Consider the following 20,424-nt stretch of genomic DNA (forward strand, 5'->3'; position numbering starts at 1 on the left):
ATATTAAAGATTAGATGGGATAACATGAAAATAAATAGAACCTAGAACTAGAACCTAGAACTTGGCCCCAGAATCTAGAACTTGGCCCATGACCCATAAAACTATCAATAATTCCTTCTACTCTCCATTAAAAGCACATACCTCTTAACCACCTACCAAGAGGTCAAGGACTCTTTACTCAAGAGCGAGGTTATACTGTTTGGTCAAGTAGCTCATCTCCTTGTCTAGTCCTCTCGATCAAAATTGTTACAGAGGACTTCAGATACTGAAATGTGGGCCCAGCAATGGGCATGCAGTCAGTGCTCAATAGATGCACAAAACAGGTAGGGGATGAACAGGTGAGAAAGAGGACTTGTCTTTCCTGATGCCAAGATACCCATGAGCAATTGCACATAAAGCTAAGCTTCCGGGAGCTCTGTGATGTCACTGCTTCTCTAGGCTACAACACATGCTTTCTATGGTTGTTCTATGATATATCACAGTATCAAAACTGAGTAGAACCTTGGAAGTCAGTTGCAAATCCCACTTTTCAGGCATGGAATTGAGGCCTGGAGAGGCTCAGTAGCTTTGGCAAATTGGTGGTCACACAGCTTCAGGTGCCAGGCAAGAATCCTGACTCCTAGTATCGTGTTCATCCTTTTCCCAAGCCCAGGAGCTGCAAGATACTCCCTGCCCTATAGACTGTCTTCACCATGACTGAAAAAAGGCTCCACCATCAAATCGGGTGGGGGGGGGGGGGCAGGGGTTGTTTTCTCCAAGGACAAAAGTTATGTCTCCTTCATCAGATAAAGCTCTTTTGGAAGAGAAACTGGATTTCCCTCAGCCTGCTGGGAACTCCAGTAGGTTGGAGCTCAGGATTCCACTGAATAGACCCTGCTGGAGAGATGACTCAGCAGTTAAGAACACCTATCGCTCTTGCACAGGTCCCAGATTCGGTTCCCATCACCCACCTGGTGGCTCACAACCATTTCTAACATCAAATCCCAGGGGATTGGACACCTTCTGGCACCAGGCACTCATGTGGTGCGCATACATACATGCAGGCAAGACTCTCATACATAAAAATTAAATAAATAAGTCTTTTTAAAAGTTTTAATTAAATAAAAAGAGAGACTATGGGATGCTGGCTGTGCAGCTGCAGACACGACTAAGGTTTGGGTCTGTGCTGCTTCAAGGCTCAGAGCCTGATGCTTGCCTTTCCTCCCCACCCCCACCTCCCTTAGTGTGGGGAGTGCAAAGTGGAGAGGGGGTTTGTTAGAGGTCGGGCAGGGGTCAGGCAGGGCCTGGGAACTCTGTGGGCTGCCCACAGCCAAGACAGTTCCTTGTCCTCTCCATTTCCCAGAGGGCCACTCAGGATCTGGGAGGAGGAAACTCCCAGCTGCACACAACACCAGCTGGGGCCCCGAGGGTAGGACCAAAGGGCAGAGCCTCAGCTCAGATTCAGAAGCACAATCTCCACCTTAGTTGGACCCCTCCCCATCATCAGGCTGTGGAAGGTGGAAACAGGGTGTGTGTATGACCCCCCCCCACACACTCAAGAGGTCTTGACTTGGGATAAAATGGATTGGAGGATAAACTTTATTCAGTCTGGATGAGTTTTGTAATTTTTGCCTACTGCGTTCTAGGAGAGGCCTGTGATGGTTCTGTTTGGCTCTGTCTGGCTTCTACCAGGTGTCTGGACCAGACTAGCTGAGGGCAACTCTGCAGCAGATCTGGGCTCCTGACAGCCTGCCTTCTCTAGCATCACTCCTGTCTGAGGCAAGGCTACATAGGTGAAGAGACAGACCCAGGCTAGGTGGCTAGTAGGCTATCGGGCCAATAGACAGAGTCTGTCAAGTCCTATACTGTCATTCACAACTAAGGTAAAGCAGCCCCCTCATCTGCAAGCCCCCAGACAATCTCTCCCTGACACTAAGGCCTCACAAAAATATGAGCAAAGATCTGACCCTTCAGCGTTCGCTTGTCTCCAAGAAGGGGTTGTCATGCCTACTGCTGGAAGCATTCTAGGCCAATGTCTGGTCTCAGAGGAGAGATACTTGCAGAGGGCCTGGGACAATACTCATGGGATTTCTGCCCACCCCACCCCCACCTTCTTCCTCTCTTCCTTCCTAGTCCCTGGGGGCAGATCATCTGAGATATTTCTGGCAGTGTCTTCGAGGCTTCTGGCTTCCCAGGCTCACACAAGTGGTCCCCACACCCCAGGGCTGTTTTGATGGGGTGAACTAGAGAGTGCCTTAAGGGAGGCACATTTTCTTTGGGCCTGCAGATTCATCTACATGTTCTGTGTCTGTGTCCTAAAGGGGAGGGGAGGTTTCCTGCCCTCCTACTTCCTGTCTGGTAAGGGATAGCTGTTCTGTCTTCCCAAGGGAGGACCAAAGCCAAACATCTCCCAAAGGGCATAGACCATCCTCTCAAAGTCTGGGCCTCAGTTTCCTGGCCTACAAAATGTAGTGGTAAGAGAAGGCAATTATCAAACTCCTTTTCATCTGACATTTGGGACCTAGTGTTAGATGGTCAACAAGAAAGTCGTGTACAGTTGGAAAAGTGCCACGGGCTGAGCTGCAGGAGGCCTGGGGCTGACCGTCCCAAGCTACAAGATCCTGGCCAGGGCTCTCTCTCACTTTGTACCAAGTCCTCAAGGGAATTAGTGAGCTTGAAGTTCCTTCCACTGCCTCTCATTGGCTCAGGAGGCAACAGAGCAGCAAGGTTAAGGGCGCAGACACTAGGGTCAAACTGGTTGCATTCTGGCCCTAGATCTGGCCCTTGTTGCTTCTGAGTTAAACCTCTGCTTTTGGTCTCCTTATCTATCAAATGGGGCCATCTGTAGAATCTAGTTCAGTGTTGGGGTACAACTCAGTAAGCAGAGTCCTTGCCCAGGAGGCACAAAGCTCTGGGTTCAGCCCCCAGCGCAGCACTACGTGAACTAGGCACATGCCCGTAATCCCAGCACTCGGGAGGTAGAAGTTGGAGGGTCAGAAATTCAGGGTCACCCTCACTGCACGGCAAGTGTGAAACCATCCTAAGAGACATTAGGCCCTGTCTATCAAAGATATCCAGCTCATAGCGTTGCCGTAAAAAGTAATAGATATTGTGTATTTGGCACGGTTTGGGGGGTAGGGTCATAGTAACCACTCATGAGTGTTGCAAGGATTAGGAGTCAAAGTGTTTATCACAAAGCAATTTAGGTGTAGCTTAAATTTAAATTATTATAGCTGGGCGGTGGTGACACATGCCTTTAATCCCAGCATTTGGGAGGCAGAGGCAGGCAGATCTCTATGAGTTCAAGACCAGCCTGGTCTACAAGAGCTAGTTCCAGTACAGCTCGGGCTGTTATACAGAGAAACCCAGTCTTGAAAAGAAAAAAATTTAAGTTATTGTATGAAGAAGACTTTCTCATCCACGGATATACCATCTTCCCAGCACCTATACTTTTCTTCATCCAAGACGACAGCACCATAGAGGGTCAGGCAAGTGAGGACCAAACACCAGCTCCGCACTTCTAAGTGAGGGGTGGCTTCTGCCTGTAGGAGTCACTGGATGCTCTCTTACATGGAAGGAAATGGGCTCAAAAAGAGATTCGGAACCGCAGAGACTGCTCGGCAGTAAGAGTCAGCACTTGCTCCTCGTCCAGAGGATGGGGGCTTGATACCCACATCTACATGGTGACTCTCACTGTCTGTAATCCTGGTCCCCAGTTCCACGCCATTTAAGGTCCTCTTCTGGCATCCAAGGGCATTGTATGCATGTGATACACCTACATACAAGCAGGCAAAACCTGAGTGGGGGGATTGACTAGGCTAAACTGCAAGCTTGGGCAAAGGTACACTTCAGAATCCTGGCCTGATGCTCCGCTTTGGTCTCTCTTCATTCTGCCTGCCCCACCATTTTGAGCTGACGAACTCTCGTCCCCAGCTGAATGACCTTGAACAAGTCACATTAAAGTCTCCAGACTTCATTCAGAACACCTTATGGAATTTGTCCCAATACTGTCAATAGCTGTTTCTATTGATCCCAATTTTTTAAATGATTTATTTATTTTATATGAATTGGTGTTTTGCCTGCATGTGTGTCTGTGTGAGGGTGGTGGATACCCAGAACTAGAGTTCCATACAGTTGTGAACTGCCATGGAAGTGCTGGGAATTGAACCCAGGTCCTCTTGAAGTGTTCTTAGCCACTGAGCCATCTCTCCAGCCCCTCTTTTGGAAAATGAACAGAGCCGAGGTACATGCTTTGTATGTGGGGAAAACAGCTTGGGATGGTGCCAGTTAAATGGATTATCTTTACAAGAGGGCCTGACAGGGCCCAGCATGCAGTGGCTATTTCGTATATGGTTAATATTGTCACTATTTCTTTAAAAAAAGAAAAAAAAAAGTAACTGAGTCTCCGTGGAGGTGGGATGCATGCCATAGTGTGACTCCAGAAGGGCAACTTTGTAAAGCAGGTTTCCTCCTTTCAGCTTTATGTAGGTTCCAGGCTGAACCCAGGTCAAACAGGCTTGTAGGAAAGAACCTGCTGGGCCATTTCAGTCTATCAACAGAGTGACCACACAGGTGTCCAGATGTCCTCTGGGCCAGGCGGCCATCCAAGCCTGCGGGCTACATCACATGAGCCGTCCTATCTTTAGTCAAGGAAGGTATTTATAGCCCCCAGGGAAGTTTTTTTTTTCCTCCCCGCCCCGGGGTAGCCCCAGAGTCAGTGGCCCCAGGCAAATCTAGGCCCCCCAGTGGCAACAGCCTCCGCCCTTCTGGCTCATCATGTCCCCGGGTCCCGAGGTCCCTGTGCAGGTGTGGGTGGACGGCCAACTCTTCCAGGCCGAGCAGTCGCTGCTGGTGGAGCACTGCGGCTTCTTCCGTGGGCTCTTCCGCTCTGGCATGCGGGAGGCGCGCGCGGCCGAAGTGCGCTTGGGTGCTCTGAGCGCCGCGGGCTTCGGCACGGCGCTGCGGGTGCTGCGCGGAGAGCGGCCGGCGCTGGCGGCCGACGACGAGTTGCTGCAGGCAGTGGAGTGCGCGGCGTTCCTGCAGGCGCCCGTACTCGCGCGCTTCCTAGAGCATAGCGTCACGTCGGACAACTGCTCGCTGCTGTGCGACGCCGCGGCCGCCTTCGGTCTGCACGACGTGCTCCACAGCGCCGCGCTCTTCATCCGCGACGGCGCGCACGAGCTGGTGGCGGAATTGGAGCTGCCCGAGGCCCGTGCCTACGTGGCGGGGCTGCGACCCAGCACCTACGTGGCCGTGAGCACGCACACACCCACACCTGGCTTCCTAGAGGACGCATCGCGCACCATGTGCTACCTGGACGAGGAAGAGGATGCCTGGCGCACGCTAGCTGCACTGCCCTTGGAGGCCAGCACGCTCCTGGCAGGCGTGGCCACTCTGGGCAACAAGCTCTACATCGTGGGTGGTGTGTGTGGCGCCAGCAAGGAGGTTGTGGAGCTGAGTTTCTGTTACGACCCAGAAGGTGGCACCTGGTGCGAGTTCCCCAGCCCGCACCAGCCGCGGTATGATCTGGCGTTGGCCGGCTTTGAAGGCCGCCTCTATGCCATTGGTGGCGAATTCCAGAGGACTCCCATGAGCTCCGTGGAGTGCTACGATCCCACCACAGGCTGCTGGAGCTTTGTGGCGGACTTGCCACAGCCAGCTACAGGGGTTCCCTGTGCCCACGCACGTGGCCGCCTTTTTGTGTGCCTGTGGAGGCCGGCAGATATCACTGCCGTTGTTGAGTACATGGTGCAGATGGACAAGTGGTTGCTGGTGGCTGAACTGTGTCATTCGCAGAGCTACGGCCACTTTATGGTGGCCCATCGTGACAGTCTCTATGTGGTGCGTAATGGACCTTCTGATGACTTCCTGCACTGTGCCATCGATTGCCTCAACCTGGTCACAGGCCAGTGGACATCGCTTCCTGGCCAGTTTGTCAACAGCAAGGGAGCACTCTTCACATCCGTGGTGCGTGGGGACACCGTCTATACTGTCAACCGTGTATCCACGTTGGTGTACGCCATTGAAGACGGTACCTGGCGGCTGCTCAGGGAGAAAGCTGGGTTTCCTCGGCCTGGCTCTTTGCAGACCTTTCTCCTGCGGCTGCCGCCGGGCACTACTGGGCCTGTGGCCACCGCATTGCCAGAGTTGTGAGCTAGGAATGACGTCAGAAGACTCGCGAGTCTTCATGGGCCCTGACTATGTGACTCTGGATTGAGGAGCTCTTGAGAGTTCCTTTTTCCCTATTGGGACACTCTGATCTCTGCTTTCTGGTGGTGTGGATATCCAAGAAGCCCTGAGCAACGCAGATTCCTGGGTTCTCAAATCCCTTAGGCTCTGCTGAGAGCTGGTGGGTTATAATCTCAGGGAAAGGAGTGGGGTTATTGGACAATCTGGGCTTGTAGGTGAATAGCCAGCTAACAATTGAGCTGTGGCTAGAAACAGATTGAACGATGTACTAACCAAAAGCTAATCAGCAGGCACGAAGGAGCAGCACAATGCTGGGCCTTCGGTGAGCTGTAGCTGTAGGTCAGGGTACTAAGAGCTTGGAGACTAGCCTAGGAAGCTCGGTCTTAATAGAAGTGTCAGGATGACCCAAAAAAGGTCTACACATAATTTGCCTCCCTTCTCAAACTGAGAGCAACATGTCGATTAAAAAAATTAAAAAACAAACGATGCAATAAAACGAATACTAAGCAGTCAGCATGGAGAAGGGAAGATGAAGAATATAAGTCAGGAAGTAGGCACATATTTAAATGGCATAGAGGAAACCGGAGACAATCTGCAGGAGCCGAGTCAGACCACAGAGTCTGAGCCCTCCAAGAGGAAAGAGGGGCAAGACTGGACCACACAGGGTCTCTGTAAACTCCAGTCTTTAAAAGAGAACAGCTAAAGATGGAGACATTTAGGCAGTGAGTTTGGACAGACTTCTTAGAGCAGACAAAACTCAGTTGAGCCTGGAGTGAGATCATGGGAGGGAGCAAGGGTTCCTTACAGTAGCTTTGGGGACTGGAATGGAAAGCAAGCACCTGGGTGTAATTCCTTTACCTATCTTTTTTGTTATCACTATGGGACAGTAGATTGTCAACCTCCTGACTAGGTTTATTAAGGTGTTAGGAGCCTAGTCTTGTGATCTCAGTGCATTCCTTCCTAGATAAGCCACAGGCTCCACCTCTCTCCTAACCTCCTCTGAACCCAATCCCTGGTCTGGTAATGTTTTTCCTCTTTCTCTTTGTGGGCTCCATTCCCACTTCCTTCCAGAAGGATTGGCTGATCCAGCTCCTGTTTCCCTGACCTGGCTGCAGCCTTGCTTCTTGATCTCTGTGATACTGTATTGTCTGTGCAGATGATAAGAGTAGAGGTCCCACGCTGTTAACTGAGCCGGGCACTTCCTTGCCTGCAGAATAAAATGATGTCTTACAAGAATCACTAGTGAGGGGTCTCCCACTGATATGCTGTTAAACAACTCCTGTCTTAAAAGCAATACACAGAGCTGGGTGGTGGTGACACATGCCTTTAATCCTAGCACCTAGGAGGCAAAGGCTAGAGGATCTCTGAGTTCTAGGCTAGACTGTTCTACAGAGCAAGTACCAGGACAGCAAGAGCAACACAGAGAAAGAAATTCCATCTCAAACAAACGCAGTACCCAGACCTAGCTTCTGCTACAGATACCTGCTTCAGCCCTCCACCCTGGCCATGTCGGCAGCAGACTTCTTTCAAGGTCCCGTATTGTCTCTATCCTCCCAAACCCACACCATACAAAACCCCAGCTTCAGAAATAGAGAACACAGCATTGGCATGGTATTTCCTGGGCATGGAGCCTGGGTCGGGCTGTCACTTGCTACCTCTTCTCCTGATTTGTGTCCTACACCTAAATAAGCTGCCTTCGAGACTGTGAAATCTTCTAGCCTTTGTGATAGTCTAATCTGATGAGTCTCAGCAATAAACCCTGACATCTGTGTCCTTTTATTTCTTCTATAGTCCCTCACTTGTGGTTCTATAAAAGTGTGCACACACACATACACACACAAACACACACACACTTATCACCAGTCAATGACTTACTCAGCTCACAAATGGGGGTACTAGAAGAATGGGAAGCTGCTTAGAAAGATCATCTGAGAGACAGAGATTCGTATATTGAATTGGCAAAGATGCCAGGGAGTAAGTTTGCTAGGTTTTTTTCTGGAGGGCAATAAAACCTTCATTTTTAATAGTTTTGTTCTGGAAAGGAATCTTTGCATCTTCATATGTGCACATGCACAGACTTGTGTGTACCCACAGGCTGGCACAGAACTTAGTGATGTCTGGGCCTCGCCACAGTGAGTCATTGAAATAGAAGGGCATCGCCCTTCAAAATCAAGTCGGCCCAGTGCTCAGTCCTGAGAGTGGCGCTGTAGGGACCCACGGTCCCCCTGAGAGTGGCGCTGTAGGGACCCACGGTCCCCCTGAGAGTGATGCTCTAGGGACCCACGGTCCCCCTGAGAGTGATGCTCTAGGGACCCACGGTCCCCCTGAGAGTGATGCTCTAGAGTGATGCTCTAGGGACCCACGGTCCCCCTGAGAGTGATGCTCTAGAGTGATGCTCTAGGGACCCACGGTCCTCAGAGTGATGCTCTAGGGACCCACGGTCCTCAGAGTGATGCTCTAGGGACCCACGGTCCTCCTTTGCCTCTAATTCCAGGTGATGAGCATTCTTCCTGGCAGCCAGAGCACTGCCTTTTGTGCCATTAAGGTCTGTCAGCTCATGGGCTCTACGTTTGGCTCTGACAGGCCTGCTCTCGACACTCTTCTCACTCAGAGCGGCACCTTCTTTCAGAGATGTCTTTGGTATATAGTAATGAGCTTACAGCGTTCACACAGTTTTCCCAAAGTTCACTTTTTTAAACATTTGAAAATTTTAAGCAATAACCGTGCCTGGTGGCACATGCCTTTGATCCCAGCACTAGAGAGGCAGAGGCAGGTAGATCTCTGATTTCAAGGCCAAACTAGTTGGTTTATGGTAGCAAGTTCCCAGACAGCTAGGACTACATAGAGAGACACTGTCTCAAAAAAAAAATTTTTTAAGCAAAACTAAGGAGATAGCCCACTTGGCAAAGTACTTGCCTTCCAGGTGGGAGGACATGAGTTTAATTTCAAGACCTATGTATATAAAATAAAAAATAAAAATAAAGAATTTAGCCATCAACAAAGAAAGGTAATGAGGGGCTGGAGAGATGGCTTAGTGGTTAAGAGCATTGCCTGCTCTTCCAAAGGTCCTGGGTTCAATTCCCAGCAACCACATGGTGGCTCACAACCATCTGTAAAGAGGTCTGGCACCCTCTTCTGGCCTTCAGGCATACACACAGACAGAATATTGTGTACATAATAAATAAACAAATATTTTTAAAAAAAAAGAAAGGTAATGAGGGGGACTGCAGAGACAGCTCAGTTGGTAAAATGTTGCTTTGGGAGCACAAGGACTTGAGTTTGATCTCCAGCATCCTTAAAAGGTTGGGAGTAGAGGCATAGGCTTGCAATCCCCAGCACTGGCAAGGCATAGTCCCTGAAGCTCCCTGGCCAATGAGAGACCCTTTCTCAGGAAGGAAGAAAAGGAAAATGGATGTGGATGGCATCTGAGGAATAACAACTGTCTTCTGGCTTACGGGCAAATGAATGTGTGTGAACACATGCAGGCAAGCACACATACACACATGTGCACACACACACATGCGCACACATACATACACACATGTGCACAGAGATACACTGTGGGGGTTTGACTAAGAAAGGCCCCACAGGCTCATATATTTGAATGTTTAATCATCAGGGAGTGGCAGGCACTACTTGAGAAGGTGTGGCCTTGTTGGAGGGATGCATAGCTTGGGGTTGACTTTGAGGTTCAAATGCCTAAACCAAGCCCAGTGGCGCACTCTCTCTCTCTCTCTCTCTCTCTCTCTCTCTCTCTCTCCCTGCTGCCTGTGGATCCAGATGTAGAACTTTCAGCTACTTCTCCAGTATGTCTGCCTATGGTATGATAGCATGTTCCTGTCATGATGATAATGGATTAAGCATCTTAAACTGTAAGCAAGCTCCAATTAAATGCTTTCTTTTGTAAGAGTTGCCTTGGTCATGTGTCTCTTCACAGCAGTAGAACACTGACTAAGACACACACACATACACACACACACACACACACACACACCCCAAATTGCGGTCCTCTGCAAGAGGACCTCTTAACTGCTGAACTCTCTCTCCAGCCCTGTTTTCCTCCACAGCATTTAGCATCACACTCCCTGCTATATTTTCACCTGTCTCTTGTCTTTTTCTCCCTGCTAAAATTTGAACTCCATGAGATCAGGGACCTCTCAACTCATGGTGCTGGGGATTGAGTCCAGGGCTTCCAGCATGCTGGGCAGGCACCTTACCCCTGGGCTATGTTCCCAGCCCAAGGGCAGAGACTTTTGTTTGTGTTGTTCACTGATGCGTCACTAGTACCAGAAACAGTGTTTACAATATAGCAAGGATGTACACCATCTGTTAGATGAATGAGTAGTGTTTAACGGATGTCCGCTGACAGAAAAAATGAACGGATGAGTCAATAGATCAATTAGGACAAAAGCTCCTAGGGTAGGTACATAGCAAGCCTCAGACTTCAGAAGGGTGGGGAAAGTTTCTGTTTGGGCAGTAAGGGTCGAGGTGAGGGTAGAGACGACTTCATGAAGAAAGGATGACCTGGATACCCTGGGAAGAGTGGGATCAGGAATCGCAGCCACCCTGCCTTCCTTCCAGGGCTGGAAGAGGCTGTGGTTGGAAAAGCTAATCACCCTGTGAAGGATTGCTCCTCTTGGCCATGGAGTACACACAGGACCAGTCTGTTTATTTTCCTCTGGCCCCAAGCAGCTGGGCCTCTTTTTCATCCTAATTGCTGTGTTCAAGCTGCTGTCACTCCTCAGAAACAGCAGCAGATTAACTGTGCCGGCATGAGATCTAGCTGTCAGGGGACAAGGTCTCTCAGGATATGGGCATCATGGACACAGGACTACAGTGAAGAGTCGCAGCTCAGTGCTGTCCTGGGCAGCCTTGGCTGTCAGGAAGCTGGAAAACACACAGCCTTCTCTCTTGCATCTCAGTAGCTCAAAAGGATAATGGGGGAGCTGTGGAGAGTTCAGTCATTAGTGTTTGCCCGGTAAGCACAAGGACCTGAGTTCCATTCCTGGTAACCATATTGAAAAGCTGCTGAGCCTACCTGTAATCCCAGTACATGGAAAGCTAGGGCAAAAGGATCAGGAGTTCAAAACCAGCCTCAGCTACATAGTGGCTTTGAGACATCCTGGGCTACTGAAGAACAAACAACAACAAAAGCTGGGCTTGTAATCCAAGTGCTGAGGAGGGAGAGGCATCCAAGTCTCTGGAACTCCCTGGTCAGCCAGCCTCACTTAACTAGCAAGCCCAGGTCCCTGTGAGAGACCTTGTCTCAAAAAACAAAGTAGATGGTTCAAAAAGAATTATACTCTTTTTCATCCTAATTGCTGTGTTCAAGCTGCTGTCACTCCTCAGAAACAGCAGCAGATTAACTGTGCCGGCATGAGATCTAGCTGTCAGGGGACAAGGTCTCTCAGGGTATGGGCATCATGGACACAGGACTACAGTGAAGAGTCGCAGCTCAGTGCTGTCCTGGGCAGCCTTGGCTGTCAGGAAGCTGGAAAACACACAGCCTTCTCTCTTGCATCTCAGTAGCTCAAAAGGATAATGGGGGAGCTGTGGAGAGTTCAGGTTGACCTCTGGCATACACATGCATGTGCGTGTGTGCACGCACATAGGTAAATGTTTTTTTGTAGGATTGCAGAAATGAGGCACTGTGGGCAGGTGGGTCTCATGGGGCTCAGTCTGCAGAAGGACAGCCTTGCTTGACTGCTGGCCATCTGGTTTAGTGTTAAATGTTGACTCCAACTGTTTTGTTGTTTGGTTTTTGAAACAGGATTTCTCTGTGTAACAGCTCTGGCTGTCCAGGAACTCACTCGAACTCAGAGTACTGCCTGCCCCTGCCTTCTGAGACGTGTGCCACCACTGTCTGGCTGGTTCTGTTGTTTTTGTTTGTTTTTTAAAGACAGGGTCTCACTATGTAGTTCTAACTGGCCTAGACCTCACGATGTGGACCAGTCTGGCCTTGGACTCAATTGTATCTACATGTATCTGCTTCCAGGGTGCCGGGATTAAAGATGTGTGTGACCCATGCATAGCTTTTTTAAAAAGCATTTTGATTCATTCTTATCTTATTTGTGTAAGCGTTTTGCCTGCTTGTATGTTTGTACATCATGTGTGTGCCTTGTGCTTGGAGAGACCAGAAGAGGGTATCAGATGCCCTGGAACTAGAGCTACAGATGACTGTAACCATGTGGTTGCTGGGAATTGGACCAGGTCCTCTGGGAGAGCAGCCAGTGCTCTTAACTAAGGAGCCATCTCTCCAGTCCTGGCTTGATTTTTTTTTTTAAGATTTATTTTTATTTATGAGAGAGAGAGAGAGAGAGAGAGAGAGAGAGAGAGAGTTGTGTGTAAATAGGCCCTTCCGACTATATTTTTTTAATTTTTTTTAAAATCAGGGTCTCATGCAGCCCAGGCTGCCCTTGGACTTGCTAGGTAACCAAGGCTGATACTGAATTTCTGAATTTCTCATCCTCCACTCCCACCAGAATGGAGACTGCAGGTGTGTGTCCCCAACTCCTTACTTATACTGAGATGTGATCTTATGTTGTCCAGGCTGGCTAGCCTTGGACTTCCAAACTCGGGGAATCCTCTAACCTCAGCCTCCCAAGTGCTGAGACTACAGGCATACACCCCCACCCCAGCTCTAAACCTGGTTTCTGTATAAAAGAGGGGTGGAGATGCAGATAACACTGAAGGCTGTCGAGCCCCTGGGCTATGAGGCTAGAGATGGGGGTGGAGCCTGAGCATTCAGGCTGGAGAATGTGGCTTCTGCTTTACAGAAAATGGGAGCTGCAGAAAAAGGCAGCAAAGGTGACAAGCAGAGATGTTTAACAACCCTTGAGGCCTCTGTTTGGGTCACATCGCTGGTGCTTCAGCAGAGGGAGCCAGAAAGGGAGAGTGAGTTACGGACTTGGTCCCTGGCTTCATCCTCCAGCAGTTTTGCAATGACTTTCTTCCTCCCTTGATCTGAGTGACAGCTTCTGTCAGGGACTTTGTCCCCAGCTTCCTCCTCCTGCAGTTTTGTACTGATTTTCCCCCACTGCTATTTCCAAGTAGTCCTTTCAGGCCTCAGGTTGGGGTGGAGCGAATGCCCTGTCTGCCTCACGCTGCCCCTGGAGTGGCCCCTCACCCTTCGTAAACAGCCTCTGTCCTCAGGTTTCCTCTAATGACCCAGTTCGAGTGTGCCATCTTTCCTGGCAAGAGCCTGCTGGCTGTGTGCCTGTCCCCTCTGGCCCTCAGCAGTCTGGGCACCAGTCACTCAGCCATTGAGTTTGGGCACAGTAAAGCATATTTGGCGACTGTCCATCTCAAAGCTTGGACTGATCCCACAGTGATGGGAACCAGAGACATGCCTGGTAGGGGTTGTGTCTCCACGACCGGAAGCTGGAGTCTTGCCTCCCCAAATCACTTTGAGGGGATCAAAACTGACCTATCAAACCCCTTTTAGGAAGGCCATAGGAACAAGCAGATGTGAGAGCTCCTGGCCATGCCTTCTGGGTAAGGGATCCAGCAGACCCATAGCTCCAGACTCTAGGTTGAGCTTGACTCTCTCCTCCTGGCTAGGTTTGAAGGTAGCCAACGGAGTCATAACTAAGGAGTTCGTCAGAGCCAACAGGGGGAGAGCTCTGGAGGCCCTTGTCATAGGCTAGGAAGTGCCACCCGTGGGAGGCATTTTGTGTGCATATTTGCAATGGGGTCAGGGAGGGAGCTGAGTGCAGGCCCCCAGGGAGGAGGGCAAGCAGAGTGGGAGGAATGGTCCAGCTGCTGGCTCAGATTTCCAGGTTCAAATCCATCTCTAGGGCCTTCTGATTGTGTGCTCTTGGACAGCTGTTTAGCTTCTGAACATCAGGTGGACATCTGGTAGTGGGCACAACAGCAATGCCTAAACTCAAAGGGCGGAAAGGAACACAGAAACAACTTCAAACAAGCAGTGGCTGGCTTCTATCAATGAGCTAGAAGGCTCTCTACCTCCAGGGAGGGCTGTGGGATCGTCTCCCAGCTGGCTGCAAGGGGGGAAGACAGTCATTCATCGACTGTGGCAAGAGGGGAGGCACGAAGAGGGGCTTTAGACCTGGGAAGCATCTGTCACCATTCCTCCTTCTGGACCACTGTCTCCAGAACACAAACCCAGATCCCTTTCCATTACGGGGACCTGGGACCGTGCTCCTGCAGGCAGGAGTCCCCTTCACTGGGTTGTGCAGATGGCTTTCCCTGCTACAGGTCTAACAAAGATCAAGATACCAAGAAATACACAGTCCCTATGACCTGTCCCTGAGGGCTCTGTACCCCTGAGGAGCTCAGCCTTTTACCCAGAAACCGCCCCTTCACCTCCCCACCCCTACTCAAAAACAACTCTGCTGTGTGTGTGTGTGTGTGTGTGTGTGTGTGTGTGTAAACAACAACCCTGAACTGTCCCCAGGCTGCCCTCTTAGTCACTTGTTCCTGCACAGTAGGAATTAGGGTGACATAGCAAAGAGAAAAAGGTGGAAGCTTCCGAGACCAGCAGCACCTACCTCTCTAGGCAGAGCTTAGCCTACTGCACCACAGAGCTGTGTGCTATCTGACTGCTCAGGCCCGGACTTCTCTCTGCTTAACCCTAAGGCCGCTGAGAAGCTTCCAAAAGGCACGGTGTGGCTCTGGGGCTGCCAGTCAGCTCTGCTCTCACAGCGCCTTCTGAAGATAAATGCTGGGGCCCTCCCAGAAGCCACCAGGATCTCTTCTTTATCCCAGTCCTGTGCATCAGGGTCCTCCAGGCTCTGAGGGATGGCCACTGAGGACCAAACATGTCTGCCTTGTTCCCTAAATTGCCTAACTGAGAGTAGCATCCTAAATCCCCGGTTTCCCTTTGCCTTTAAGGAAAGCCAGTTCCCTTCAGTATGGGCCACTTCTTGCAGGGGTGGCTTTTTTGAGTTTGCCTTCTCTTCTCCATCCCTCCTTCCCTTCCTTTCTTCTCGCCTTATTTTTTCTCCATCCAGAAAATACTTTAGTGTGTTCTCTCCAACATGAGCTATGCCACAGTGAAGGTCAGAGACAGCCAGGTTTGGTTTCTGTCCCTGAGGCCTTGCAGTGGGATGGAGGAGGCAGCTGCTTAGTGATCACAGTACCTTGGGGGGTCAGTTCCCTGGTGATGACACAGGCCTCCTGGTGGCCCATAGTCTCACTGGGCTCTCCCTCTCTGCTTTTCAGTCAGGCCTGTCTGAGGTCCTCAGGCTATATGTGTTTCCTTACCACATCCGACAGGGGGCATGACTGTGAGCAGCAGAAGCACCGTGGCTACTTAAGGAACACAAGACCATGCCGGAAGGCGAAGGCTTCAGGTTCCTCAGAGCTCCCTGGGACAGGGAAGGGCAGGCACTCAGTGGCACAGGCTCTGCAGCAGGAGCCGATTTCACTTCTCCAAGGCCACGACCAATAAAGGGGGAGGGGGGCTCTCAAGGATCCAATGGTACGTGCCAGAGGAAGTTGGCCTGGAGCAGGGACATGTGTCTACTCCTGGTCAAGGGAGGACAGGGCACCTTGACAATGCACTAAGATGTCTCACAGCGGGGGGAGGGGCTGCCCCCCCCCCCAAGTACTTGGGAGTTACCTAAGCACAGAGCTTGCTTAAGTTCTTGGAACTGCCTGGCTACTGAGGGAAGTGGAAACTGGCTAAGCATCTGGGGCCTGACCTGGGCCCAGCTCCTCAGCACCCTAGCACCCTGGCTTCTAACTGTATCCTCATCTGGAAACCAGTTAATGTCCCTGTTCAATCTGGAAACATTTTCTTAACGACAAAATAAATCAAATCATAGGTTTAAAATCTTGGGCAGAGAACAGCAGATGACGCTGTGTGGGCAGTTGCCCAGGGGACACAGAACTTGCATCTCCTGAGTGGGTGGCCTTATAAGGGCAGGTTCAGGAGGAGAGTGGGCAGAAGGGAGGGCCACCAGCAGTGGCAGGAGCCCTGGAGGCTGGAATGGGTGCCCCGATGGGGCAGGTTAAGGAACCAGCAGGCATTCTTGGCCAGGACCCAGTTTTGCAGGAGGAGCTGGCTTAACAAGCCCCCAGGAACCCCTGCTGGACCCCTTTATTGCTTCCATCCTCAGCCCAGGCAGGGACCTGTGTCATGCCTGCCCCACAAGCCAGCCCAACTCCAGCAGCTCACTGAAGGATTGAGACCATTTCCTGTTTTTTCATGTACTTTCGCCCTGACCTGTGCCCAGCTGGTATGCTAATCAATAAAGATATGCATGGTGGGAGACCTGGTGAATGTATTAAAAAAATAAAAGCAAGCAAGCAAACAAAAAACCCTAGGGTCTTCTGTAGCCTAGGCCGGCCTCAAACTCTAGATGTGACTGAGAATGAGTGACCCTGAACTTCTGATTCTCCTGCCTTTACCTCCTAAGTGCTAGCATTGCCAGTATGCAACCCCACTCCTGGTTTATGCTGTGCTGGAATTCGGACCCAAGGTTTTGTGTATGATAGGCAAGCACTCAACTGACTGGGTCACATCCTAGCCATATCCCCAGAACCAAATTAGCTGTTCTTTGGTGGCAGATTTGGCTCGTGTCCTGCGCAGCAGCTCCTGGGGTGCAAGGCAGAGCCCCCTCACAGGCACCAATGTGGAACTGAGGAAAAACAACACAGGGCACCTGGAGAGGGATCTGCTAGAGACAAGGGCTGAGCCACCAGTTCTTGCCTTGTGCGAACTACCCTGTCCCCAGAATGAAAGCACGTGTATCTCAAACTTCCCTCAGGTAGTGCATATAGCAGGATTTCATTTCCTGAGGTGGAAGGGAGGAAGATGGAGAGGGAGAGAGAAAGAAGGAAGAGGGAGACAGAGTGGGGGAGAGAGAGACATGTGGTGGGAGTGGGTAGTAGGTAGGTAGAGACCGAGAGACTATGCTCTGAAAGATTCCTGGTTGCCCGTGTTCCTGTGGCATCAGTATATGTAAGAGCAAAGGTTTGGCCCCTAGGGTCTGAAGGAGAGGAGAGTGCCCCAGAGGCATCCAGGGTGAAGCTCTGAGATCCTCCCTAGCCTTCATTAGGAAAGACTTCCTTGGGACCCCTGAAGCCCAGATCTTTCTTCTGGAAGGTCTCATGGTCAAGGTTGAAGCTGGGATTTGCCCCTTCCTCTGACCAACTCTTTTTTTTTTATTTATTTATTATGTATACAATATTCTGTCTGTGGGTATGCCTGCATGCCAGAGGAAGGCACCAGACCTCATTACAGATGGTTGTGAGCCACCATGTGGTTGCTGGGAATTGAACTCAGGACCTTTGGAAGAGCAGGCAATGCTCTTAACCTCTGAGCCATCTCTCCAGCCCCCTCTGACCAACTCTTACACTGTGCCTAAGACCCCACCACAGCAAAGGGCCATGTGCCCTCTGTGGAGACTAGTAGACTTCTCTTAACAGCAGGCAGATGGGAGGGCAGGGGCCACAGGACAGACTTGGGCTTAGGCAGTATGGAAGGAAAGGGCTGACAGATGGGGAGGGCCCTGGAAGAGATTCGGGACTCCTGAGTTCTCCTGCTCCAACCAACCAAGACCTAGGGGTGTGTCTCCCTCCACTGTCCCCTGCAAGGAAAGGTCAGGGCTGAGAGGAGGCTATGGCAAAACCTTGGCTAGCACTCCTCCCATGACAGCTGCAGGAGACGGACTCATACTGAAGCCAGAGCAGCAAGGTACCTTCAGATAGAGCTGTGCCAGCAAGGCCCAGGCTTGCCTAGGCACTGGCCTTTGGGACCTATCTGCACATCAGCCAGGGGAACTGGGAACTCAGGACCACACAGACAGCCTGCCTTGCTATCATTCCATTCTAAAATAGGAATGTCCCATGTATGATATATGCACTAGGAATGTCCCGTATATGACATATACACAGGCTGTTACCATTAACCACATATTGTGTGGGGAAAGCGCTGCCCCCAGGAAGCAGGGCAAATAATGATCCCCAATAATCTAACCAAACTCCTAGAACCTGTGAGCTGTCATTTCCACGTGAAAAGGTCTTTGCAGATGGATTAGGCTAGGCCCAGTGAGAAGGCAGATCATCCTGGATTAGTCCGGTGGGCCCACAGTAATCACCAGGGTGTTTCAGAGGAAGTGGCCAAGGGTGAGTGAGACAGAGGACATTTAGCACAATTCCCTGGGGACACAATGAGTTTGAGAGCTGAGCCTGCAGCAGCTTCTAGGACAGCTGTCCTGTCAGATCAGGGGCCTTCCTTCTTCATCACCCCTTCCCACCTGGCATGTGTCTCTCAGGGACTTAGTGGGACCAGAAGAGGGGACAACACCTAAGAGGGCAGTGGGATGGCAGGAAGCAAGGCTGGATTTGGGCCAGGCTTGGCTTTGCCTGGAGCTTGGATTCCCCCATCCTTTTGGCCTCCCCTGTTGGAGGTCATTGTATCCAGAGCCCAACTACAGGCAGCCTGTGTGTGTCACCTGTGATACTCAGGAGCCTCCTGACCCTTAGCTGCAGAGCCGCCATTTTCCCAGGTGTCCCTTCCACAACCCTCCTTTCTGGCTGCTTTCCCCCCCCCCTGCTGAGTAGAGGTTGGGTTCCTGGAGACAGGTTTGCTCAGGTGTTTTGAGTTTAGTTATGGAAAGCGGCTGTGTCGGTTTTCTGTTGCTGGGGAAATGAATGAGAAAAGGGCATTTCTGACTCAGTTTCAGAGGTTCCAGCCGATGGGCGCTCTGTTGTGTTGTTTGGGGGCCTGTGGTGAGGCAGGGCATCATGGTGGGAACCCAAAGCTGCACACATAACAGTGACCGAGAAGTGGAGAAGAGAGAAGGATCCTCTTCAAGGACGTGGTGGAACCTCCGTCCACCATTCCCACCAGCACCTTCAGCGGGGGACTAAGTCTAAACCTCAGGACCACTTAAGCAAACCACAGCAGCTGGCGTTTGTTAATGACAGGGAGGATGAGCAGGGAAGGGTGGAGGCTATAGGACAAAGAAAGGGAGGACACAGATGTGAATGGACTGGTAGATACAGCGCCACAAGCATCTGATGCTCTGTCCCACACCACATCATTGAAAAGCTTCAGCATCTGTTTTATGAATGAGAAGCTGAGGCACAGAGAAGATGAGCAACTTTCAAAAGATCACACGGCTAGCTAGCAATAATGCTGAACTCGTAGCCCCATCTGATTTCAGAGTCTATGCCTCAAACTCTATTTTTCCACCTCCTAAAAGAAGAGTTAAGGGGGCGTGGCTTATGAGACACCACCCCTCCCTGAGGAGCTATGCTATAGATCCTATAGGCAGTTAGTGAGTATGAGGGAAGGGAGACATTTTCTTCAGTAGTGTAGCTACTGGTAAATTACCCATGCTCCTGTAAACAAACCTAATTAAACTTATGAAGTCACTATATAAATGAATGAAATAAAAAAATCAAACAATATTAATTGTAAACTAACAACTTTTCCATTGTCTCATTTGTAATCAATAGTTTCCCAGGGATGGAAATGGAAGGATTGGATAGGAGGAAGGATAGGAATGGCAAGTGGCTTGTGGGCCTGCCAGCTGGTCACTTCTAATTCAGACTTAATAAAAATGGCATTCAGAGCCAGATTAACTGAGTGGAATATGAAGCGCCAGGTCCATCACGGCTTCTCCGCATTCAGATGCTTACTCTTTTCCAAGTCAGTCTGATTTTAGCAACAATCTCCTGACCAACTTTATGCTAGCCGATTTTCCCAAATACTTCTCTCGGCATTACTTTCAACTTACTCAAAGCAAGTTAGACGACCAGGGAGTATTTTCAATGTGACTTCAAGCTGGCTGGCACTGAGACTTAGTGGAGAGCACAGGGAGCTAGGTGGGCTGCGGGAGACCTGGGTCACAGTCCCGGCTTGCTGTTTCAGCTGCAGAAGACTCATATACACAACAGAGCAAGGAAGTGAAGGGCCAGGAGACACAGGCGATTTCCTTGGGTTTTTTCCCACAGGCTTTGCTGAATCCTGGTAACTGTCAGAGGACTTCGGGTGGGCTGCTTTGACCTGTGACCTCTTGCCTGAGTCACAGGCCACTCCAGCAACTGGTCCTCTCAATCTCTGGAGGCCTCTTAAATATAGGCTTGGGGTGGCTAGAGACGACTGTCGCCCCACCCCACCCCAACCCAAAGTTACAGGCTGGTAAAGGACCCAGATTATCAGAGCAGAAAGAGGCACGGATTGGAGGTCTAGAGGATCATGCATGAGGGTCATGGGCCTGCTGCATTGCAAAGGCCTCCAGAGAGCCTCGGATATAAAATAAAACAAGTTTAGACAGCTAC

General features: G+C 50.6%; 1 protein-coding gene across 1 annotated transcript; it reads left to right on the forward strand.

Moving 5' to 3' along the window:
- The first annotated feature begins 4,755 nt into the window (after window positions 1-4,755).
- Kbtbd13 (kelch repeat and BTB domain containing 13) lies at window positions 4,756-6,132 on the forward strand. The gene has a single exon (XM_041679398.1). The coding sequence runs from the start codon at window positions 4,756-4,758 to the stop codon at window positions 6,130-6,132; it is 1,377 nt and encodes a 458-aa protein (XP_041535332.1).
- The last annotated feature ends 14,292 nt before the right edge of the window (window positions 6,133-20,424 follow it).

Source organism: Microtus oregoni, unplaced genomic scaffold (assembly GCF_018167655.1).
Source record: "Microtus oregoni isolate MIOR12 unplaced genomic scaffold, Mior012 000032F_ref0000030, whole genome shotgun sequence".
Taxonomy (NCBI): Eukaryota; Metazoa; Chordata; class Mammalia; order Rodentia; family Cricetidae; genus Microtus; species Microtus oregoni.

Bases quoted from the DNA above. Each gene is read 5' to 3' on its own strand.
- Kbtbd13 (XM_041679398.1), top strand. From the start codon at position 4,756: ATGTCCCCGGGTCCCGAGGTCCCTGTGCAGGTGTGGGTGGACGGCCAA.